This window comes from Accipiter gentilis, chromosome 8 (assembly GCF_929443795.1).
Source record: "Accipiter gentilis chromosome 8, bAccGen1.1, whole genome shotgun sequence".
In the NCBI taxonomy this organism is placed as follows: domain Eukaryota; kingdom Metazoa; phylum Chordata; class Aves; order Accipitriformes; family Accipitridae; genus Astur; species Astur gentilis.
In genome coordinates, this window is record NC_064887.1 from 33061537 (window position 1) to 33078940 (window position 17404).

The window sequence follows — 17404 nt, forward strand, 5'->3', positions numbered from 1 at the left end:
TCAAATGGACCTGGTACTGGTGTTAGCTGAGGGTCCTTTTGCTCTACTGCACTACTGTGTTTCAGCTCCTGCCTTGATCGAGTGGCATGTTTTGGGAAGGGTAGTGGATGCTGATGTACCCCCTCAGACTGTCGGTAGGAATGCTGTGGGAGGCTGAATGGCTCAAAGGCTTTTTCATTGTTTGGCTGTGAATGCCACATAGGCATCTATTACTGCTGATTGAGGGCAATGACTGAGTTATGACAGCTTAATGTGTTAACTCTTGCTGGTTGGGACATGGGAGTTGTCTATGAGGGTGAATTCAGCTGTGTCGTAAGATGAGGTAGTACAGCTTAGTTTAACTGCCTTTCATAATGAGTTAACTAAGCTATATTATCTCGACCACTATAAGGTTATATGTATAGGTAGTTAATGCAGTTCAGCTGATGCCTGTTAGTCTTTTAAATGCTAGTGCTGTAAGCATGCACCTGGATCCTGACCACATGGTAGTTGTTGAGTGGCTCAAAGGAATCTGGAGGCAGAAGCACAGATGCTTTGAGGTAGGGAATGTGTATGAACATGAAGGAGTGAATCTGAGGTTCTCTGATAGCTATCTCCCTAAAGAGATGAATAAAAATATCTTTATTCCCTTTTTCACCTTTCATTTTCAGTGATAAGTGATTTTTCTCCACTGAAATAAATAGTTGTGTGTTACTGGCCAAGTCCCTCCGATTTTGGTGAAGTTTAGAAACACAAATGTCTTGTGGATCTTGTCTCTAAGCCTGTTTTGTCCAAGTGTTTAGGTCACACTCAGATTCGTGCTGTCCATAGGCATTTGTGGAAAGTAAACTGTAAAATTTGCACAGCTAAGCATTCACCCCAGTGCTTATGTGCAGTCAGAAAATGAAAATGGATTCCTGTGTGTACCCTGCTCAGGTGCGGTGTACCATCAGCTAGAGTTGTCTGTTCCTGAATACTTCACCTTTTCGTCTGTGTTTGAATCAGGATGAACATTTCTATCCCCATCCTTCTTGTCTCTCCTCAACCCGTCATGAACTCTCACTCAGCAATCCTTGCTTTGCAGGTGTTTCAAAGACGGAGCACTGGCGAGGTGGATTTCTACAAACGCTGGAAAAATTATGTGGAAGGCTTTGGAGATCCCACTGGGGAATTTTGGCTTGGTACAGTACATGGGTGTGACCAGTGAAGAGCTGTAGATTAGCTTTGCAGAAGCACATAAATGCTGAAATATCCTGTGCCTGCCACCCCCCCGCCCCGAGCCCGCAGTCTTGAACTGTCAGCTTTTGTGTCTTCCCTAGAAATGCCAGTGAAGCACTGAGGGATTTCTAGGGCCCACTAAGTATTTCCACTGACATCTTTGGGCTTTGGAGCAGTCCCAGAGCAAGCCAAACTCTGGAAAGGTTTATTTCAGCCTTGTGTGTTCCTATGAGAGGGCAAATAAAGAAACTGCATTTGTGAAAATGCAAAGACCAGGATACTACACAAAACTTGGTGTACTCGGTCATTTTTTGTCTGTCTTGTTCTCTTAGGGAACTCTGTGTGGATCAGAGAATCCAGCACTAAATAGGTCAAGGCCTTTGGAGCAAGAGTCTTTAAATGTTCTGGGAAAAATAATGTTGCACTACAGCCAATCTTGTGCGGGTTTAGGCTGTTTGTTTTTTCTGATACTGCTGTCTCTTTCCAGAAAATGAGATAAGACAGCATAAACTTGGCAAAATGTCACGACAGCATCAAGCAGGGAGGGAGGCAGGAAATAGCTGATTTAACAAAAATTGCCACAGGGTGAGAGTCTAGGCCTGCAAAGGCAAACAGGCTTTTGCTTTTTAAGAGTAATTCTTTTTTTCTTCTAGGTCTTGACAAGCTGCACAATCTCACAAGCAGCAGCCCCATCCGCTATGAGCTCCGGGTGGATTTGCGGACAGCCGGTGAATCTGTCTATGCTGTCTATGACTTCTTCCAGGTTGCCTCGAGCAGGGACAGATACAGGCTGTCGGTGGGGAATTACAGAGGCAATGCTGGTGAGGAGTGCCTTGTACTTGTGCTGTCTCTGCTTAGCACAGGGAAGCAAATGCTGGGACCTGGGTATTTGTTTTGCCAGTAGTGTGGGAGGGAGCTCGTTGGGTCAGGTTAAATCAGATGTGGGACTCTTTGAGGAGAGAAGTCTGTACTTCCTAGGAAGACTGAGGAGAGTGTGCCCACAGGCCTGTCTCCTGCTGAAGACAGGAGAAACAGTTGCTTTTTCATGGGGAAGAGAGGGCTCTGTAACCCAGTGAGACACCAGCTGAAAAGGCAGACTGGGAAGCATTTCCATGAGGTAACCTGTGCTGATGGGGGAGCAACTTCTGGGGCTTCCCAGCTGAGAAGTGCAAAAAAGTGGCTTTTGTTTAGGATGGGACTTTGCTCAACAGCAGTAGCTATCCTGGTGCTGCTTTCTGCCACTGGTAAATCCTTACCATTGCCTTTGTATCCATAGTCTTCCACTTATCCTTTAATATCCTCTTGGTAAGGTTTAGATCTTCTGCTGGAAGAATCCAGCCCTTGGGCATGCTCTCTAATAGCAGCCCTTTAGAAATTATTGTCCAGACCTATCCTGTGCTGTTGTTTTTCCCCCTGACAGGCCTGCTGTGTTCTGCCTGAAGGCTGTATAAGCCCTCAGGCTGAGCAACTGTAGTATCTTACTCCTATTCGTGTCTTTCATCCCTTCCCTTAGGGGATGCAATGACTTACCACAATGGCTGGAAGTTCACAACGTGGGACAGAGACAATGATGTTGCTCTCAGCAACTATGCTCTGACACACCATGGTGCATGGTGGTACAAGAACTGCCACTTGGCGAACCTCAATGGGAAATATGGGGACAGCAAGCACAGCGAGGTGAGTGTCAGAGCTCTGTGGTGGTTCGCTCTTCTCCCTAGCCTTGAGAAAATACATGGGGGGATGTCTCTTGTTCAAGCAGGAGAGATTGCCCAGGCTATCCTAATTCATTTCATTTGAAAGGAAAATGATCCATAAGGAAACTTATAGCTTTTGCTCTGTACTCCCTGGATCCAGAGGACTTGAGCTCATGGCCCCCTGATTCTTGTGGGCAGAAATACTTGAGGTGGAGCTGTCTTGATTTCTGAGGGAAACACATAAAAGAACACTCACTAGGAGCCACGCTAGGATGCTGGCTCACTGTCTCATGTAGTCTATACTTTGGCTTTCAGTGCATGCCTTGGCATGCATCTCATTGTACAGGCTTATTTTGGGCTTGAAGATGGCTCCGTCCTGTTGTGTTCCAAACTGGATAGAGATCTGATTTATATTAGGAGTGTCTAGAAGACTGACTATAATTACAGTCAAAATCTGGTGAACAATAGCATCTCTGTTTATTGGAGGGTTAAATGTTATTAGAGGGGGGCAGTGGTAGACTTCTAACACCTGGTCTGTGTGCTTTAGTAAAAGAAATTCCTTGGTCTCTTCCCAGGGTGTGAACTGGGAGCCATGGAAAGGCCATGAATTCTCCATCCCTTTTACCGAGATGAAGATCCGTCCTCAGTCTCCCAGTAATGAGCCAATCCTGGAGAGGAAGAAGAGGTCTCTACCAGGGAAGAGGAAGGCGATCAGGTTTTAAATTGAATGCTGTGCAGTACCCAAAGATAATGATTCAGTATTTCTTAACAAAGTTAGATTCAGATAGCTTTCTCCAATATATTGGAGAAAATTGCTGACCAACGTGCACCCAGGGACCTCTGGATCTGCAGCCCAGCCTGCTTCCAGCCTTTGGACCTCCTGATGGGTGATCTGTCAGAGAGTGGGAGGGGGCTTGTGGGGAGCATTCCATTTGTAGCTCCCCTGGTTGGCTGAACATGACAAGGACCTGCTTGATCCAATGTGTGCAACTTTTATGAATTGTACATAAAACAAGCTTTAACACATGCTGTTCTTTCTGAAAATCCAGGCTGCTGACTCCTCTTAATTCTGTCCTCTGGTGTCATCCACTTCAGACTTCAAAAAATTAAATTTGAACCCATTAAAATATAATAGTCTAATTTACATGAGACAGAGAGTTTTCCTGAGATGATCCCCTCTCCACGTCCTGGTCTGTGGTCCTCTTTTCCTTTCCCATCATCATTTGGGGCACATTCCCTACTCTTCCTGCAGTCAAAGAGCTGGGTTTTGGGAAATGTCAGGCTGCTGGCAAGGCTTGTTAATCCAGATGAGGTCTGTAGTCTGGGTTCCTCAACCTCCAGTATTGCATCTCTCCAGGTTAAAATCCTGCTCTCTATTTTGCTTGTCTCTTCTTGTCTCCCAGCCTGAAGAAAAGCCTGAGGAGACATGCAGTAAACTAATGTTCACACTCCTGGGTGAGGCCCAGAAGAAGGTGAGTGTAAGGGCTATAGTCCTCCAAGGTCTGCCCCCCATCTCAAACCTTCCTCTTGCATACTCCTTGCCTAAGAGGCTGCTTACAGACCATAAAAATAATTCTCTATCTGATTGTCCCATCTGACGCCTTCTGCTTTTTCATTAGCAGTGTGGTAGCTAGTGATGCTGAAATGATAATGCTCATCATCTGCCTCTAAAACGAGCATCTCAGAGTTAAACTGATCCTGCATGCCTTCCCTCGGGCCCCAGTGCATGGTTTCACATTTGGCTGCTTGTTTTCCTCACAGCCATAAAGGTGAGTTTTATTTTCTTTCCCTGAGCAGATATTAAAATTCTGGACTACCAGCTACAGCCGAGGAAGAAGTATGATCTCACCAAATGATGCTTGCTCAAAGGCTTCCTTGTCTGAGCAGATTGGAACGTGATTGTCCTATGTCTTAATGGCCTTTCCTATCCTAATGCTAAGCTGAGTAATACATTTTAAAGAATCCTTCCCAGGCTTTGGGGGAAGTAATAAAATTGCAAATAAAGCAGCTCTTAAAATATTTCTGTCTTCTTTGCTTTGGGTGGCAGAATTATTTTTCTTCCTATTTAAACTAAGCCTTCTTTACGGAGATGGAGCAACACCCAGGCCCAGACCAGGGCTGTGAAAATTAGATCTTTGGAGTCTGCTCCAAAACAGGGATGGGGACTATATGATCTCTTTGTGACTTAATACTGCAAAGCAATTAATTGATCTATAATTGCTAGGACCTGGCTGAGGAGACCTAACTAGAGAGTCATCTCGAAGGTGAGTACTAAATTCTTCATAGTACTTTCAGGACCGTGCCTCTTGCATGGGTGGGCAGGCAAAGACTCATCTGAGCTGCTTTAAGATATCCAAGCCCAGGTTTGGGGGAAGGAGGAGATTAATGGAGGGAGGAGAGGGAAGGAAAATTGCACTTGAAGTGTTTTGCAGGCTCTGTGCTAAGAGCGTGAGAGAAGGACACAGGAAAACTAAGAGGGTGATGAAGTGATTTCTCCCTGTTGCCCACTTGTCTGTAGGTAAGGACAGGTTTCACTATGTTGTTCAGTTGAAGGGCACAGTGTAGACATGAGGAAGGTGACTGAGGGGGACTGGAGGACTAGCCTCACACATGGCCCCTCTAAAAGTAAGCGTATGCTCTAAAAAGCAGCAGGCGTGATTGTTGCCAGCAGCTCTTTCCTGTGCAGAGGCAAACATGGTTCTCTTCTACAGCTGAATCTTACTTGAGAGTAGAGAATATTCTCTTGAGCGGTATGAGCTCTGTATTTCAGAGATAAAGGCAAATGAGACACCTTATTTGCAGTTTCTGAGGGTTTACTTGTCCCTCCTAATGACGTGCCCCTCTTTCACCATGAAGGGCCGTCGAAGTGGTGGCTGCTGGGAAACCACTGTGGGAGGTCAGTATTTCCGAACAGCCACAAGATGGCATCATCTCTTCATGCTACTAGCGCAGGAGAAACGTCCTTGTATCCAGCTGGCCTCTGGGGAAAGGCTTTCTGGGGGTTAACTAGAGTAGAGTCTGTGCTACAGCTTTAGAAATTGGGACTGCTCAGATGATGCAGTTTGTTTGCCTTAAGGAAATGTCTCTTCTGTTTTCAAGGCTCAGGCTGCTTGGGGTAGTCCCATAAAAATTTCACATCCTCTTACTACCTGTGTTTTGCTGCAATACCCAGCTCTGTAACGGTGATACTGTAGGGCCAAAACAGATTCTTGAAACCTCTGCCCTGCCCTGAGATCACTTAAATTTTATAGCCAGTGAGGTTTGCAACATGCCCAGGAGCAGAATTTGAATGCCAGAAGGTTCCTTTCTGCCTTGGCATTACTATGTCGATGGGGGCTGTCCTGTGGCTGGGCTCCAGGAGCCAGCACCTATCTGTTGTGATAAATCTAGGGTGCAGCACGGCCAGTGCTCCTGTGGGGGACCCCCAGCGAAATGCCGCTGCAGGGGGAGAGGTGGTGGATTCTTCAGCCACCTCCCCACTGTCCCAGCACTGACCCAGGAGGAGGAGGAGGGAGAAGGCATGCCTCATCCCAAAGATGCTGCTCTCTGGTGTAATTTGAAGAGAAGACGGAGTGCCTTACTGCACTGGGCACTTTCTTGGAAAGCAGCAGTGTTACTTCTGGTCACGGCTCTAGGCTTTGTTGGCTAAATAAATAGAGGAAGTCAGTGAAGGTCCCATTCTCCCCTCCTAGTGGGGTTTCATGAGCCTGTGGGGGCAATTTTTGTATCCCCCTCAATCCCTGGACTGCTTCAGGATGCTCAACTGAGCTTAAACCCCTGCCTGTTTCTAACCTGGGACCCAGCAACCTCCCCTTCCCCCCGCAGCCCATGCTACCGATGGGCACCTGGCCCTCAATATGTTGTGCAGGGCTGCCGTGTGAAGAGAAGCAAGGTGTGCACTGCTCCTTCCTTCCCCCCAAAAGTCTCTCTCTGCCATTTCTAGCCACTCATCGCTGTCGTCCTGCACATCTCCTACTGTCAGTCTGCTCCAGAGTCTCAGCTTTGTGGGCAGGGTGCAGCTTGGTACATTGTCCAGCTGAGAGGCAGATTTATTTTTGGCCTTGTGGAGGGACAGCTCAGCAGTGCACAAATTGGAAAGGCTCTGCCCAACAGAGGTGCGTGCCTGGTCCTATGACTTGCCCAAGGCAGACGGCTTCGAGAAGCTGCAGACACTGTGAAATACTTACGCTGCTGACCCTCTGCAAGGATAAAAAAACCCAAACCCTCTGCAGCCCACCTCCTGCAGCGTACAAACACTGCTTTTCTTCTTCCCACTACTTTTTGCCCTTGGGGAGAGGAGCTTGGTTGTGTTCGTTAACAAGGCAAGGCCATTAAACTTGATTAAGCTAAGCTGTTTCTTTAAGAAAATGTCTCTGGGCTGCACAGCTGGCCACAGATAGAGACTGCACAGCCTCTGCCTGCTGAGCTCTCACCACGTCTTATCTAGGGCCAGGACACAGATACAAGAAAGATTTCCCCAGGAAAACAAACACATGACTGAGATCTAGAGACACATTTGTTTGCAGTTTGAGAGTCATTTATTTTTGGTTAAAAAAAAAAAAAAAAGGCAAAAAGTTTGTTGGTTTTTTTGGTCGTCGCCCCCCCCCCCCCCCCCCCCCCCGCCCCAGGTTGCATGGACTGTTCAGGAAAATAAAAGGTAGATACCGAAATGCAGTTGTGGGGAGGCAGTGCAGAGGTGTCTGGAGAGCAGGGACTCGCACAGCAGTGTTTCTCTACCATGCATCTCCTGCCACCTTCTTAGTGCGGGTGCTGCAGGGTTGCTGCTGGCTGGCTGATGGGTGGCAGGTTCTGGTGTACCTTGGGTTGTCACTGCTCTTTTGCTTTGGTGTCAAGAAGCAGCTGATTCAGTGCATGGTTTGGCTAAAACAGCAGTGCTCGAGCAAAGTCAGCCATGGGGCTGCCATGCCTTACGGGGTGCAGAGACTTGGACCATCTGCTGGTTGGATGGATCAGGGCAGGGTTGTATCCTGGTCCCTCCCTGTCCAGCCCAGGGGTGGTTTGAATGATGATTTTGGGGAGATCTTGAAATTCAGACCTGGCTCTGAACTCCCTAAAGCCTGGATCGGAGATGCTGTGTGTGACACAACACAGACCTTTTCTTGACAGTCCTCTGGTTCTTGTAGGAATCGGCTGCCCTTGTCTGAAGTGTTACTTGCTAACCCTTGCAGCGAAAGACCTTCTTGCAGGGAGCCCTGCAAACCCCAGCAGCTCCACAATAAGTAGGCTGTACTCTGCCAGAGCCGGCTGCCTCCGTGCCACTGCTTGTTCGGGTAAGCCTCTGGCCTCCCATTGCGTTACCCTTTGCTCTGATTTTTTTTCCATTCCTCCAGGCAGCACCACCCTTCCTCCGGGGCTGCTGGTGCCTCTGGATTGCAGCAGGAGCACCTGCGTGGGCAGCTTTCCTGCCCGTGGGAGGAGACTGCTTTGCCCACCTGGTGAGCATGGAGGCAGGAGGGCTGGGAGAAGTACCTGCATGGGGGAAAGCAGGGAAGGAAGAAAGAATAATACAAGTGCAGCGCTGGTTCTTTGGGGTCCTGGACGGACTGAGGGTTTGGGACAGAGACCAGAGCTATTCCCGCATGTTTCTCTCGAGGATTAGGTGTGTCCAATCCTTATTGTTTTATAGCATTATATGTTGCTTTCTGTTTAGGAGGAGAAGGGAGTCACTTATTTCAATGCTAACAAAGCAAGCTGGAAAATAAGGTACATATGGGGTCAATTTAAAGGGCTGTGCGAGGTGGAGCCTGGCCTCCCGGCTGTTACCAGCACAGCCGCACGCAGCCAAACCCCGTGACGTGATGTTATAACATCATCGCCCTGTCCGCGTCAGACAAAACAGGCTGTGCTGGGACCAGGTGGCACAAGTGGCTGCTTCTAACCAATGGCTTTGCCCCCCCCCCCGCCAGTGCGTGCCCCAGGAGCCAGGGGAAGGCAGCACTGCCCTTGCCTGGGCTGGAAGCGGTCGTGTCCAGCAGCTCTGTCCAGGCTTGCCCACGAGGGTTTGGCTGCTTGTCCCCCAGATGTCTGGCTCTGGCTGGCAGCTCCAGTTTGCTCCAGCAGCTTAAGAACTGGAAGAAAACAGGAGGAAAACATCCAGTGTACAGACACAGGGCAAAAACCAGATGTGATGGGGCTTCTCACGACACGTGTGTGTATCCCTTGCTGGCAAAACAAGCTGGGGAAGACGGAGCCTTGTGGAGCAGGGGGGCAGAGGAGACCCCCAGCTCCTGAGGAGGTAGGCTGGGCACGCAGGCCTAGGGAGAGCAGAGGGTCAAAACCAGAGTAGGGGTGAGAGCTGTGTACGGTCTCATTAGCTGCTGTGCCCAGGCGAGACGTCGCATGGCCAAGGGAGATGAGGATGGACAGGGTTGCAGGGTCCAGCTGTACAATGCATCCCTGGGTAAGGGATGACTGTGGGCATGAACTTTACTCCCCTCTGCTCCTACAGCACATCCCAAATCCTAGAGCTGTCTGGTTTGACAGCCACACACAAGCCCTCTGTGTGGCATACGGAGCTGCCCACATGGCACCAGCTGGTGGCGGTGGGTGCTGGTGGGTGTGCGTATGCACAAGGGCTGTAGGGAGAGGGGACGGCCGAGTGTGCTGGGAAAGCGTGTCTGCTGCTTCAATACTGCTTTGGTGTGCCTAGCCCCACAACACAGGGGCCTTTGGTCCTGCTCTTCTTTAGTAGTCATTCAATAAATAACTCTAATGCCCATAGCTAAGCCTTTACACAGCCTCAGCTTGTGTTTCTGCTCTTGCAGTAGCATGGTGGGCTCTCTAAAGGCAAGTCTGTATAAAACAGTCTTTCAAGGAAAATTTCCTTTGTAAGTAAGTGCTGGTGCAAAAGAGCTGGTCTTGCAGCCTCCTCTCTCCTCCCTGCCTCTAGCCTGGGTGGCAAAGCATCCTTCTGCTTTGCTGCCTTAAGATGGTGTCTTGAGGTCTCTAAGGTTGGGCTGAGGGCATCTAGCTTCAGATGCTCTCAGTTGCCTTTGGTTTGGTGGCCAGGGAGATGGCACATCTCTGAGCTGTGGGGTTACCCTGCTCTCGGCTTTTTTTTGCATCTCCAGTGTGAGCTGGGTTTGGATGGAGCCTAGACAGTCAAGCTGTGCCATCTCCACAGCAGGGCAAGGAAATGAGGCACGCCTGCACTTGCTTCACGTGCAGACGTCCGTGTTTGTGCAGGGAGAGTGTGCAGGAAGCTCGGTCTTTTGAGTGCATGTGGTCCTGCACACCCTTGTCTGTGCCATGGTGCCTGTGCTCGCACACAAGTGCAGAGGGAGAGCCTTGCACCCAGTTCGCTGCGTGCCAGCCCGGTGCGTGTGCGTTGTGCTCATGGCGGGAGGCATGTACAGCCTGGTGTCAGGTCACCCTTGCGTGCTCAGCAGGGCACGTGTCCATGTGAATGCCCGTCCTTTGCAGGGGTTTCTGCCCTTGGGCACACCGTCATGGTGGAGGGGAACGGGCTTGCATAAACCTGTGCCCAACTGCCTTGCCCTCTGCTGGCCCTTCAACACGCTGGTTAGCTGCTGGGATCGGCCTGTTCTGAAAGTCACCATAAAGTGGCAGCAGCTTTGGCATCTCCTCATCCCTCGTGCAGAGCTGAAAAGACTGGCAGCATCTCAGAGGGGAGGGCCTGAATGCCCTCCTGTCCACTAGATGGGCAAGGAGGGTCTCTTGTCCAGCAAAAGCAGCTTGGGCTGAGCCGAAATCCACAGGTCCTCTTCATCCTTCTTCTTCTTCTTCTTTTTCTTCTTGTTCTTCTCGGCATGCAGCTGCCCGTTGCTGCTGGGGCCACCTTTCTTCCTGCTTTCTCCCCTCCGGCTGCAGAAGCAGCAGTGGCAGCAGATGAAAATGAACGCAATGAGGACGACAAAAGGCAGACCCATCAGCACAGCCAGGCAGACCGTGTTGAAGACACCTTCCTCATGCTTGGTACGGATGAGCTCCAAGATGGAATTAAAGAAAGAGCTGATCTTCTGCTCCATGTCAGCTCCTGGGCAGGTTGCCTATGCTGCTCCCTTCGCTTGAAGGCCCTTTGGGATATGTTCAGCTCCTGCAAGCAGCTAGTGGGCTCCACAAACGTCCTTGGATGGTGCCTGCAGAGACAAAACCACATGGATCAGGTGCCTGCTCCCTCAGCAATTTCCTCCACGGAGCTGCCAGCACAGCCAAAGCCGCAGCAGGGCGAGAAGTCTGCTGCCACAGGGGGCCAGCCATGCTACTGGCCACATCCTTTTGGGGGTCCCCATCTGAGAAACGCAGCCTCCCAGCCTCTCCTGGGGTTCGTTCCTGGTGGTGGGGATGGGCAAGGAGGGCTTTGGTTAGGCATCCCTACTTGCCTTGGCATCTGGCTGAGCACAAATCCTGTCCCCCTGGACATACATCTGAACCCTTGCTTGGCAACCAGACTGTGGAACCTTTACAGCCCTTTGTAGGGTTTATTTCTTAGTGGATGAGGAATCCTCTGCAGTAGGAGCTTTCCTGTCTAAGAAGGGACTTGCCTGGTGTGGGCAGGGGACCACCACAGAGAGCGGTAATGCTGCCATCAGAGCCAGGACTCAACATGTCATGGGTCTCTCCTTAGCCCCGATCCACCCTGGGATGGGGTGTCTGGTTTGGACAGTTTCTCATGGTCTGTGGTCTGGGACGGGCAGCCAAGCTGCTGTGGGCAGGGCACTGCCCGCTGTCCGGGAAGCACAGAGGCAAGGTGTGCCTGTCCCGGGCACTGCGCTGGGGTCTGGTCCTACTGCTCTGGCACCCGGGGCACCGCTGGCAGGTTTAGGGTGGGGGCTGCGGTTAAACCACCTGGATTTTTTATGGGACCTACGGTCAGTGGGACTCACAGGCAGTGGTGAGGTGGGTGGACGTCGGCAAGTGGCCTTGCACACACGGCTGTCTCTGCGCACCCGGGGCTGGCTGCAAAGGCGGTGGCAGGATGAGGGTTGGCTGGGGATGGAGGAGCCACTGCCGTGCCTCACCTGGGAACTGCTCCAAGGGTTTGGGTAGGGCTGAGGAGCATTTTTGTGGTCTGACGTAAGGTCTTCCCCTCCCTCAGGGAGGGAGAGGTGCTGCTGAGAGGCAGGGATCCCAGGGAAGCCCTCCTGCAGTGGAAGGGAGCTGCTGCCTCTGCCGGGGCCAGGCAATGCTCCCAGGGGTTTTGAATAGGGCAGGGGGCTTTGTGCCATGAGTTTGCAGTTCTGGTTCAACACGGGGGTCATTAAATTGTACAGGTGAAGAGCTGGCAGGGGCAATATCAGGCTCTAATACCATGTTTCACCCTCGCTTGGCATTCCATATCAGTGTCTTTGCCAGCCTTTAGAATTCAAGCCCCACAGCCTCTTGAGGGAATGCTGAAGTCTCCATGTGCACAGGAGGGGAAACTGAAGCACACTAAAAGGAAAGCCAACACTTCCACCTAACAAAAACTTGAGAGGTACAGGCTGAACTCCAAAGGTGTCCCAGAGGTGTTGCTCCCTGTGACCACCGACTTGTTGGCTCTCCCTCTGGTAGCTCTCACAGAACCTGGGCATCTCTAGGGAGGAACGGGAAGGGGACTCAGGCTGGGTTCAGATAAAGCCTCCTTGTTTAAAGCGCTACCGTTCCTTGCTTTGAATTGCATTTATTGCTGTTGCGGCACCTGCTAAGGGATGCTCTCTTGTACCGAACGTTTTGGGATGCTCCAGTTCACCCAGCTGGCACCACTGCGCATCCTCCCACCTTGCTTTGCAATTACACCCTACCTCCTAACAAACAACAAAGCTACCAGCCTTGCCCGAAAAAGAAACCACGAGTCCTGCCTAACCACAGCCCTCGTGCTGCTGCTGAGGCACAAGCTGGTGGACATCCCCCAAAAAGGCGGCTCCCAAGGGAAAAACCTGCCTTTGGGAACACAGTCCTGGGGCCTACAAAGCTGTATGGGGTCTTGTTTCACCAGGCACCCTGGCCACTGGCTTTTGGACCCAACTGCCAGGACCCCAAGAGCCGAATCCTTCAGTGCAGATGCTGAGCTCTCAATTTGGGACTTCACAAATGCTCAGATGCTATTAAAAAGAAGGGGTTTACCCTCCCTGCCCCTCATAGAAATAGACTGACCACTGCGAATTTATTGTTTCGATCTGCACGAAAGCATAGCTGAGCTAGCATCAATTAGCTGGTGGTTTCTCTTTTGGACATACACATGGGAAAAGTGATGAAAATGGGCGTATGAATTTCTGTGGGTGACTTTCTGAAAAACTCTCATTTGAGATTTACCAAATGAGACACAGTGCTCTGGGAGATGCTTTGGGCTTTGGCTAAGCAAAGACATTAGTAGCTAATGTTTTATTGCTGGATTTTTGTCCAGTCTGCTGCATCTTCCAGTTTCTGCTTTGCTAGAAGGGGAATTAAAAAAAAAATATATATATGGCAGGGTTTGGTTTTTTTTGGGAGGTAGACAAGCAGGATGGTGGGGATGCCAGGCATGCACCCAGGAGGGAGGGATGGCGCTACAAGAGGCAGAAGAGCCTTTTCCACCCCACTGCCGCTGCAGAGCAGCTTCTTGGCCTCCGAAAACTGGCTGCTCCCTGCATTGCCTCATTCCCCTACCCAGCAGAGGCTGGTGATATCACCACCGTCTGCACCTGAGAAATCACAGGCTACCACCAAGGGGTCACAGACTGAAATCCCATCCATCCTCTTCCTACCCCTTGCCTGGAGCCAGTGGTGAGTGTTACAGATCTGCTTTTGCTCACAGGGGAGATACGCAAGGGCTCTGGGTGCTGGTATCTGCTGTTTGCAGGCATTACAAGCAAAGGGGAAAGTGGAAAGAGCTGCTGCTTAGAACTGCTCCCTGTCCCAACCTTCATCCTTGCTGAGGCCTTTTTTTGGGACAGCTGTTACAAAGGTTAAATTGCAACACAAATAAACAGAGCAGCTTTTCCTCGGCCTGAATCATCTGTGTGATGCAGGTTTGCCATTTATCCATAAATATCCTGACAGCTCATTATCCAGGCAGGAACACTGGACGCCTATGATACACTTCACTCCAAAAAAGAAGTAAAAAAAACCAACCCCCAAACAACCACCGCCTTAATTTCAGACAAAACAGGATGTACAATTTTATTCCTGTGCTGAGCTGCTTTATATTTATTGCCTCTAAACTTCAGGGGAGGGGAGGAGGGCTGGAACTTCCTTTTAAACTTGTAATTAATTGCTTGCAGAGAAAAAAAAAGAAAGAAAGAACGAACAAAAAAAGTAGCAGAGCCTTTTGAAATGTTTCCACTTTAAACTGAATGCGCTGCAGAGGCCCTCACTGCTTGTTCCCTGGAAGTGCCCAGCTAGGGATGTGCAGCCGCCCTGGGCAAGCCTGGAGCAGCAGGAAGGTGGCCGAGCATCCCTTGCAAGGGGAAGGCAGAGGTACCTGCCACCACCCTCAGCAAGCAGCGCCGAAATCCCGGGGCCACCTTTCAGCACGGCTATGCAGCTGGTTTTCAAATGCCTTTTCTTTTTGGTGCGTGTATCGCCTTTTGTTTTGTAGATGAACGGATGTCTGTGTGCTAAATAAAGGGGTTCTTCAGTTTACTATAAAAAAAAAAACCAAACAAAAACAAACAGGGAGGGGCAAGTAGAAAAACTGGTGCCTTTTGAGCTGGCAACTCCAAGGGCAGAGGGGTTACCCAAGGCCACCCATTGCCAGCTGAAAGCCTGCGTGTGCAGCGAGGAGCTGCATTTAGGAAAAATTTGTGCTGCTGCTCAATTTGGTGTGACAGCAACATCTCCCCTTAGTGAGGAGATGAAGGGGGAGAGCTGTGCCAGGATCCACCATGGGTGTGAACTGGGTGCCCAATGCACATGGGAGCTGCAGCTAGGAGGTTGGGTCAAGGTACAGGACCAAAAAACGGGGCCAGGGAGGCACTGGGAGACAGGGCATCATCTCAGGGAGAGCTGCTAATTGCCCTGCTAAATGAGCTCTTTGGTTTTGGATAGCCAGTGCTGGCAGTGGGTCAGGGGAAAGCTGACATGGTAACTTGCTTGGGAAATCCTGCTGCCAGGGTTGGACGGCAGCTCTGCACGGCTTTTGTAAGTTTTAATCGAAGTTGGGCATCCGACATGAGGTTCTTTAATCCACACTGGCTCTGAAGGAGCCGTTTTTTTCAAGGGTGGGGAGCATCCACCACTCCTGTAGAGTTACGGGCGGCCGTGGGTGGAAAACAAGCTCCTTTTGAGGGCCAGCTTGGGATGGCACCGCAAACCATCGGCGTGCACAGCTTGCCTGGCTGAGCTGGAGGGGTAAAGGCTGCCAGCATGAGCATGGGGAAATCAAAACAGAGGGGTTGCCTTGGCAATGCTGGCTTGCCCACATCCTGTGCGCTGCAGAGCAACCGCAGTGGCTGGGGATGGAGGTAGAGTTCGCAGAAAAAGTTGCAGTTTGCTGGAAACAGGGGGCAAAGGGCTGGAAGCTGCTATGCAGGGTCACCATGGCAGAGGGGAGAGAGCTGAACGTGTTTTAGGACCTGATTTTGCAAGTCCTGTAGGCTCAACGCTCAACAGGCTCTTACGTCCGTGTGAAATTCCCTCCAGCCTAACAAAGCTCAACCCACCCCTCTCGGCGGAGGAGCAGGGCTGCTCTAAGGTGCTTCTCCCCGCATCCACACTGAGAGCAGGGGCAGCTCAGGAGGACAACCGACCTACAGCCCATGACCTGTGGGGTTTGGCCCCAAGTACTTCTAGGTTATTTGAACTCCCCCGCACTCGGTGTCTGGCTGCAACTCAGGACTGGCCGAGGTGACGTGAAAGGGTCTGACCTGCTGCCACCCTCACTTCCTTAACGCAGATGAGACCTCACTTCTGGTGAGACCTCACATCATGCAGTTGATGCTAAGTGGTGCAAAGCAGGAATCACAATATTAAACTTGACCATTTCCTTCTGTTATTGGCTTTATAACAGCTTTATACCCACTTTCCTCTGGCAGCGATAGCTATGGGTCAGGCTAGGAGAGGCTAACTTCTCTGACAGAGCCTGCAAGTTCTCTGATACGATACAACTAGCAGAGACACAACTACGCACGCACACACAAGTGACATCTATTTTCCCCTTTGCACCTGCAGACTTAAAGGAAAATTGGATGAAACCTGACACTGAGGCTGAGCAGTTTCCTTAGCTGGGATTGCACGTTACTGTTTTGGAAATGGTGAATAGTAAGAGTTTTGCCGCCGGCCTCCCAGAACTCACAGCAGGCTCCAGAGACTTTCCTCAAACGTTAAAAAACAAACACCAAAAGCCACCACCTAGCAAACAAAACCAACTAAAGCTTCATCTTATTCCCACCGCCGTCAAACCTTCCAGCCAGAAGCTGCGTGTAGATGCTTTCATCCCTTAAAGGGAACGATTTGAAAAACTACTGATATGAACGTTGGATAACAGGGTTAAAGTGAAACTATTTTGCAAGCTGCTGCCTGGAGCTCACTCCACCATCGCCATCTGCACACGCGCAGCTGCCATTGGCCCTGGGATCGGTGCAACTCCTGGCCAAAAGAACCAGTTTTGCTTTTAGAAAAGCACCGCTGTTATCCCTGGCAGCACTTGGAGCTCCCTTGAGCCATCTTGGTCTCCTCTAAATTATGGTAGAGGCAGCGCTGCCTCCCCCGGGCTGGCAGACAGCCCCCCACCCGGCCCACCCAAGGCCCTCCCTGGGGTGGATCGCAGGGATTTTTGGTTGCGGGAGCGCAGGGGGCTGTGGGTCCACCTGGGCCAGCCCCGCAGCTTTCTAGAGGCAAAGGAACAGCAAAATTTGTTGGCTCAGCCTTACCTCTAGCTTCCGCGACCCCAAACCCCCTGGTGCTGGGCAAGGCTTCTTCTGACGAACGTCCCCCGAGAGCTGGTTGCTCTTCATCGCCATTTCTCAAGCGCCACCGTCCCCAGCCGGCTCTGCCACCACCTGCCCCGCAGGCTGTGCCACGGTCCCACCGCCCCTGCCCAAACCCCATCCATCCTCAGAGCCAACCCCGCCGCACTGGGGGTACGGGCAGCAGTTGATGTGCCCGTAAAAAAAACAACCACCAAAAACACCACCAAAAAAAAGAGAAAAGCCCTGCGTTTGGATAATACAAAGCCAAAGGATAACGCCCAGCCCGGCTGGCCGATGCCCGGTGCCTGCGGGGAGCGGCTCCCCCCCCCCGGGACCCCTCTCCCGGGCGACCCCCGCCCCCGGGACCCCCCAAACCTACCTCGGCGGCCCCTCGGGTCGTCGTCCTCCCTCCCGCCCGTCCCGGCGGAGGCTCCCGGCGGCCGGAGGAAATGGGACGCCCGGTCCCGCCCGCCTCCGCCCCCGGCCCGGCCCCGCCGCCCTCCCTGCCCCACCTGGGGCTCCCCGCCGCGCCCCGGCCCCTGTTCTTTCCCCCCTCGCCTTACACAGCCCCAAAACCCTGCGGGGGATGGGGGGGGGCCACGGCCGCTGAGGAAGGGCTGGCGAAGTTGCAGTTGTTTAGTCTAGGAAAGAGGCGGGAGAGCG

General features: G+C 51.4%; 2 protein-coding genes across 14 annotated transcripts in view; one reads left to right on the forward strand and one right to left on the reverse strand.

Moving 5' to 3' along the window:
- The window catches only part of TNN (tenascin N), a 36533-nt gene extending 31378 nt beyond the window's left edge, over nucleotides 1-5155 (forward strand). For 9 of the 12 annotated variants that reach the window (XM_049808547.1, XM_049808546.1, XM_049808553.1 and 6 more), the window contains 5 exons: nucleotides 1064-1160; nucleotides 1851-2018; nucleotides 2711-2874; nucleotides 3467-3606; nucleotides 4295-4859. In XM_049808547.1, coding sequence (XP_049664504.1) covers nucleotides 1064-1160; nucleotides 1851-2018; nucleotides 2711-2874; nucleotides 3467-3606; nucleotides 4295-4331 — 606 coding nt within the window. In that variant the 3' untranslated portion in view covers nucleotides 4332-4859. Of the gene's footprint in view, nucleotides 1-1063; nucleotides 1161-1850; nucleotides 2019-2710; nucleotides 2875-3466; nucleotides 3607-4294; nucleotides 4860-5115 lie in introns of those variants that run through there. The other 3 variants (XR_007507041.1, XM_049808549.1, XM_049808550.1) reach the window with 3 other exon arrangements.
- Nucleotides 5156-7509: 2354 nt separating this feature from the next.
- On the reverse strand, nucleotides 7510-17183 carry KIAA0040 (KIAA0040 ortholog). Of its 2 annotated transcripts, none has more exons than XM_049808791.1 (2): nucleotides 17121-17183; nucleotides 7510-11011 (listed from the first exon to the last, which is right to left on the reverse strand). In XM_049808791.1, the coding sequence occupies exon 2, from the start codon at nucleotides 10898-10900 to the stop codon at nucleotides 10568-10570; it is 333 nt and encodes a 110-aa protein (XP_049664748.1). In that variant the 5' UTR covers nucleotides 10901-11011; nucleotides 17121-17183; the 3' UTR covers nucleotides 7510-10567. The 2 variants fall into 2 exon arrangements, with proteins under 2 accessions (XP_049664748.1, XP_049664749.1); XM_049808792.1 differs by lacking the exon at nucleotides 17121-17183 and adding an exon at nucleotides 16703-16928.
- Between the last annotated feature and the right edge of the window lie 221 nt (nucleotides 17184-17404).